This window comes from Magnolia sinica, chromosome 7, assembly GCF_029962835.1.
Source record: "Magnolia sinica isolate HGM2019 chromosome 7, MsV1, whole genome shotgun sequence".
NCBI classification, from domain to species: domain Eukaryota; kingdom Viridiplantae; phylum Streptophyta; class Magnoliopsida; order Magnoliales; family Magnoliaceae; genus Magnolia; species Magnolia sinica.
In genome coordinates, this window is record NC_080579.1 from 13,529,837 (window position 1) to 13,536,068 (window position 6,232).

Sequence of the window (6,232 nt, forward strand, 5' to 3'; positions counted from 1 at the left end):
TCTGAGAAACTTTCTCCTTAGAATATGCAAGCTGCTTCCTATATCTAAAATTTCGAGCAAGACAATCGCAGTTTCAGCTGATGACAGAACAGTTATCGAATTATGGAATCTTAAGAGAGCATCATGTATAGAAGAAACATTGACTTTAGCCATCCGTGCAGCACTATCTAAGAAATCTAAAGCGACAGCCAGATCTAACCATTAATCAGGATCTTTGAACATCTCAACGATAGCTAATATGGTATTTCTGATCAGTCCCAATTTGTACACAGAAACCTTCTCAAAGGACAGCACATTTGATGAAGTCCCAATAGAGCCAGAACTTGTCGTACCACTTTGGGGTAAGTTCCCTATTAAGAAATAAGAAATATAAATTTATAGTAAAACTGTATGTGCAGGTAGTATGGAAAGTATGAACGAGGAAAATGATATACCTTCTGCTGGTGCCGAAACAGTGAGTAGTTGCGTCTCTCTAACAAGAGAAGGGTCAGGTTCCACCATCTCAGCAAAAGATGGAGCCCTAGCTTCAGTACTTGAATCAACAGTGGTGGGAGTTGGTAAATCAATTGACTCCACCAGAAAAGCAATTTCACGTGCCACTACACGTGGAGGCATCAAGAATCTCGATGAAGCTGCTAGTACGACGGGAGGTAAATCTATAGGAGAAGTGTTATCTGCCTCCGTATTCGTAACATGATCGCCTGAAACAAAATATGTAAGACAGAAAAGGAGAAAAGAACAAAAGTAAATAAAGACAGTAAGGTTCTCTTACATGGTGAATAACCATATTCCCCATAGTCTAGGGGTTCGTCTTTTTCTTCTCCCGCAATGGGTGAAGTCTTTACAGGAACAACTTCGGAGGTTGGGAGTATATGTCCTTCATCGGCAAGAACATCTTCCACAATTATATTATCTTCACCGCTAATATAGACTTCCCCCTCCTCATAATCATCGTCTTGATTTTCTCCTTCTGTCTCATTTTCATTCGAGATAGTATGTCCAGATGAAGAAGTTGAACTTTCGCCATTCGAATCTCCTTCACCAGACTCTTCAACAACAACTTGTTTCCTTTTAGAAGGAGGAGACTGGTGGTTCTCCAGTTGAGGAGCTGCAGTGGCGAAAACTGGAGAAGCAGTAGCAGTGGTCCCTTCTTGGTGAGAAGCTTAGGCACGCACTCGAGATCTTATCGTTGGTGAAGAAGGACTAGGATGGACAATCCTGGGGGTAGGAGAAGAAGTTGACTATTGTTGAGGATGGGTAAAAGAGGTTGGACGATCTTTAGGATTGGTGATATTCTCTGGCAAAGGGGAAGCATCTTCTATAACTTCTTCTCTTCGTGGACGATGAAGAGGAATTTGTTCAAACTTAAGAATGTCACCATAAGTTATCCACCCTTTGAGAGTGTTGTCAGGCTTCCTCTCACGAATAGGTTCATCCATAGATATCTTGACACAGTGATGGCTAGCAAAAGAAGCATGACCGGTCTCCGCTATGAAGCTGACTCCCTCTTCAAATGTGTGACCCTTGAGCCTGGGAGGTGGAAGTCGGCTTAGTTACCGGCAGACCTTTTCTTGCCAAGTATGATTGGTGCACCCACCATCTCATATGGTTATATGAAGCCCGAGGAGTACGATCACAGCCCGGGATGATGAAAGAAGAATTGGCTCGGCCTAATAGTCGCTTCCAAACCATTGCCCAATTAAATGGGCCAGCGCCGTAACTCCGCATTCTTCGAGTAACAAGTCCACAATCTTTTGAAACTGCTTGATCAAAGCCGAATTGACGAGCAAAATCGCTAGAATAGTATGGTTCTCTCCAGAGTTTTGTCCCTTCCCTCAATGGGAGACTGCACGATCTAATTGACAGAAAGAATCCCCTTTCTCCTGTGTGAGCAATTCTGTGTCTGATTTCTATGTCTATAGTGTAACGAGGCAGACTAAAATGAAAGTAATTTATCTTGGCATCAGAGGAGATGGCATCTTTTACCTAGTCATAGGATCTCTTTGCCATGGCTCTCTTTTGAAAAAATAGAGAGGGACTTGAGAAGGACGGATGTAAGCTTTTTCTGGCACTTCAAAAGTCCACGGGAAATAGACACCAAGCCAGCTAAGAAAGTATTGTCATGGCATATAAGTAGAAGCAGAGCCAACAGAGGGGCTTTTTACGTGAGAAGCAATCTCTCCCAAACCTCTGTAAATCGAGCATAGAGCGGGAGGAGCAAGAGAATATTTGACTCCCTCAGCCATGACACCTGCTACTACAAACAACGAAGGACGGATGGCATCTACTGACTTAGAACTTGGGAAGACCACTATGCTTAGCCAATAAGCAATGAATGCTGCAAGCTCCCCATAAACAGAATACTCAGCACGATCTTTCATACCCTTACGAAGACGTTCAAGCTCTCGTGAATGGTTGCCATTAAACATGGAAGAAAAAGAGATAAGCAAGTGGAATCAAGATTATGTACCAGGATACAATAGAGGTGTTAATTGAAGAAGGAAAATTACCTAAGAGCTCTGCTGAAGTGAGACAGCTATTACATAGGCTGAATCTTGTGGATGTTCAGAAATTTGGACATTTCCTTAAAGAGTTCGGTGGTTGATTCTGAAACGGAAGGGATGCGATCAGGCGAAAAAACAAAGGTTCCTCATTGGTGGGGACAAATTCATCAAAGAATTTTTTGGTTATAAGCAAACCGGTGATCCTGTGAATGTCCCATAGTGTGTTGCTCATTTCGCCTTCAGTGAGGTGAAAAGAATTGGTAGAAGGGCACCAATAGTTGAGAAAAGCTTTTAAAATGGAAGACTTCTTGTAAAAGGGATGTGACATTACTTCAATCGCGGTGAAGATGTTAATCTTCGACAAAGTCCCCACATGTTTTGCTAGAACTGTCGTGGCCCATTCAGAATAATTATTGTAAGGAGTCAGGAGACCTCTTGTTTTGAAGTCCTCTGAGCTCCAGATGAGGCGACGACTGCTGAAATGTTACTGAAGTGTTTCATAAAAATAGGTTGGATACGGGCTATGAAGATCATAGGATGGGACAAGGAAAATTGTTGAGGGTCAAATATTGCATATCAGACCCATTTATTGCATGGATTTACAAGCGTGATACCGTTTAAGAGGGATATCAAGCCATTCACGTTAAAGAGGCCCGAAATTGGTGAAGAATGCAAGATCACATAATTCCCGCTATCTGATTGGCTCAAAACTTCATACATGGCCTGAGAGCCATAAATTAACCGTACATATCAAATTTCAGCCCTTGGATCACTGTGGCAGTGCCCCAACTGACAGATCAGTCCATAAACCTTAACGCCTTAAATAGGGGGACTAATTGAATGAATGGATTGGATTTTGATTGAAGATCATAACGGGCCCCATATGTACAGCGTATGTGCACAACGTGTTCACGGACGCGAGCCGCACCGAATTAAAAAAAGCGGGTCAGCGCGTCTTCTTCCCACTACGGCAATTGAGCCAGCCATCTTATAGAGGGCCATGAGTTCTTCAAACCGTACTTTTGGACCCATGCAAGCACACGTGCACGATACAGAGGCCACTGCAACATTTAAATTGATGTTTGGGTGATTTCTTCTCCGAATGGACGTTCAAAATCACCCATTCTTGACCGAAAAATCCAATGGACGGTGGATTTCCCAGAAAATACCTCTATGGGGCCCATCGACGTAGGCCAGCCAAAATATTTCCAAGAGACGCTGATTTTACCGAAATAATGCAAGGAACGCGAAGTTATGCTGCGCGTGAGATAGCTTCCCAAATCCGATTTCCAACACTCCAAAAGCTATAAAAAGAGTTCTAAACATGAAGAAGTTTTTTTTCTCTTTCCTTCTTGTTCTTTTCTTTCCTTTTTTAATATTGTTTTATTTAAAAAAAACCTCTAAGAGGTGAAGCTTGTATTGAGATGGGAGACTTTATTTGTTGATTTAATTATTTAATTGTGAATTAAACTTGATTTTGGTTTAATTATTAAAGGAATATTTTTCTCAGTCTTTTAAGGTCTGTTGTGACTGAAATTACAATGGAGCATGGTTGGATGATAGTACCCTTCCTAACTTTCATGCACTGTTGATTGGTTGGTAATTAGTTTAATCCTGTTATTTGCTTTGTCGCCTGGGCATGGTTAGATGATGGAATCCATTCTAATTCATATACCTTTCATCTCTTGAAAACCAGATCAAGTAAGTTCAACTTAATCCCATAATCCTTGATGCAGGCATAAGATCTCCCTGATCTCTACAAGTGGATCCTCTGAATCCCTAGTTTCCCTTCCTTGAATTGTTTTAAGTTTTAGATAATTATTCCACAATTATTCCTTAAATTTACATTTGATTTTGATTACATCTTAGGCTAGTTCTATTTCTACCTAGTTTCAGATAACGTACAAGTATCAGTCCCTGTGGATTCGACCTCGGTCTTACCGAGTTTATTACTACATCACAACCCTATACTTAAGGAGTGAACAAAAATCATAGAGTGAATGCCACCAATCTATTGTCTTGGTTTCGGTGGCTGCAGGATGCCTTCTAATAATCTTTGTTCCTTGAACGACCAAGACTCTGTGTAAGCTAATCTTTTTGCGGTGAGATGATCCTTGGGCTCACAAATTAGCATGGAGTGGTGGCGATGGATGTTGACTAGGATCACTACAATGCCCTGCTTATAGGGGTTGTCAAATTTTATGACACCCTGAATTACACAAATCAATTCCCAAAAATTGTGAAGTTTCTTCCTATTGTGTTCCTTGATCTTCTCTTGAAACTCCTGAGCTTTGTTTCGACGGTTCTTCTTTGGTCCAGAGGGGGGAGGAGTATATTTTTGGGTGGGAGGCTTTTAGCTGATCGTCTGATGATGCGTTATCGTTTTCAGCCATTCTTCCTAGTTGTATTCACGACCGTGTTTTGGAGGTCTTTCGAGATCACCCATCGTGATGGCTCTGTGGATGAGAGATGGTAGTGTCTCAATGCGTTGAGTGAAGTTGAAGGTGGGGAGTACTGACTCTTTTATATAGGCAGGGCACGTAGCGGTTGTTTTAAATAGCTTGCACGAGGGTTGGACTGGAGAAGATGGGGATTCTGTTGCTTGAGATTCTACGGCTTGAAAAGATGAAGTAGGGTTTGGTAATTCTTGATGGGAAGGCCGATCAGTGGGAGGATTGACAAGGACATATGTTCTTTTTGTGCAGTCCATGTTGAAATGAAGAAGTTTAGACATTTGTTTAAGTCTGGGAAATTAGCCCAACTGATGGCTGTGTGGGTCGCGTAACAGGTTCTAGGTTGCGTCACAACGATTAAAATCCTTGCGCGAACGAGAAGTCGTTGTGCGGGTCAGGCAACCAGTGTTGGTTGCGCTGGGTGGAACCAAAGAAATAGAGTTTCGGTGCAAACAGAAAAAGTGAAGAAGTAAAATCCAACCGACTATTTATAGAAGATGGGGTCAAGTACAAACTCGGGCGCCTGTTATGCAGGTTGTGCAACGACTTCAAAGAAGTGAAGAAATTTGAGAAGAATTGATCCTGACTCTTTGCTTCAAGGGAACAAAGAACGGATCAAGAGGGCATCTATTAGAGCATAAAAATCATGAAGAAAGGTTAAAGATCAGAAGATAATATGGAGTGAAGAGATGAGAAAGAAGAAGATCAGGTGTTTTGCAGTTGCGTGGGTTGCACAACCGGTAGTAATTGTGTGGGTCGCGCAACCAGTAGTAGTTGCGTGGATTGCGCAATGTGTTACTTTGACTGCATAAAGAATGTAATTCGTTACGTGGATCACCAAAAGATTTCATTGTTGCATGGATCGCGCAACCAATTTAACCATTACAGGGGTTGCACGGATCGCACAACCAAACTCACTGTTGCGCCTGTTGCACAATCAAGAGCAGATAATAATTTTGATGAACGGTCAGATCTGATGCAAAGCGGGCCCCATGGCACAAAGATCGAGGGTTTGCATGTGTGAAGGCCTATAAATACCCCACTTCCCCTCTCATTTGGTAGGAAGAAGAATTTTGGAAGAGGAGCAGAGCTCTGAAGGAAGACTGAAGGTGAAAAGGGAAGTAAGAGAATGGTTGCGTGGGCCGTCCAACCAACGAATCAGTTGCGCGGGTCGCGCAACCAACAAACTGGTTGTGCGATGTGGCTAGTTATAAAATGGGTCAAGATGCTGCTGAAATCATTCGGTTCGACCTCCATTGCTCCAAGCTCTCCTTT

At 42.3% G+C, this 6,232-nt stretch overlaps 1 protein-coding gene across 1 annotated transcript; it reads right to left on the reverse strand.

The window, feature by feature from the left end:
• Window positions 1-201: 201 nt before the first annotated feature.
• Window positions 202-2,429, reverse strand: LOC131250561 (uncharacterized). Its single transcript, XM_058250849.1, has 4 exons — window positions 2,189-2,429; window positions 773-1,162; window positions 435-701; window positions 202-350 (listed from the first exon to the last, which is right to left on the reverse strand). Exons 1-4 carry the CDS (start codon window positions 2,427-2,429, stop codon window positions 202-204), a joined length of 1,047 nt encoding a protein of 348 aa, XP_058106832.1.
• Window positions 2,430-6,232: the final 3,803 nt, after the last annotated feature.

Bases quoted from the DNA above. Each gene is read 5' to 3' on its own strand.
- LOC131250561 (XM_058250849.1), bottom strand. From the start codon at position 2,429: ATGTTTAATGGCAACCATTCACGAGAGCTTGAACGTCTTCGTAAGGGT. The intron at 702-772 runs GTAAGAGAACCT...ATTTTGTTTCAG, and splicing joins GGAATATGGTTATTCACCAT to GCGATCATGTTACGAATACG. The intron at 351-434 runs GTATATCATTTT...ATTTCTTAATAG, and splicing joins TGTTTCGGCACCAGCAGAAG to GGAACTTACCCCAAAGTGGT.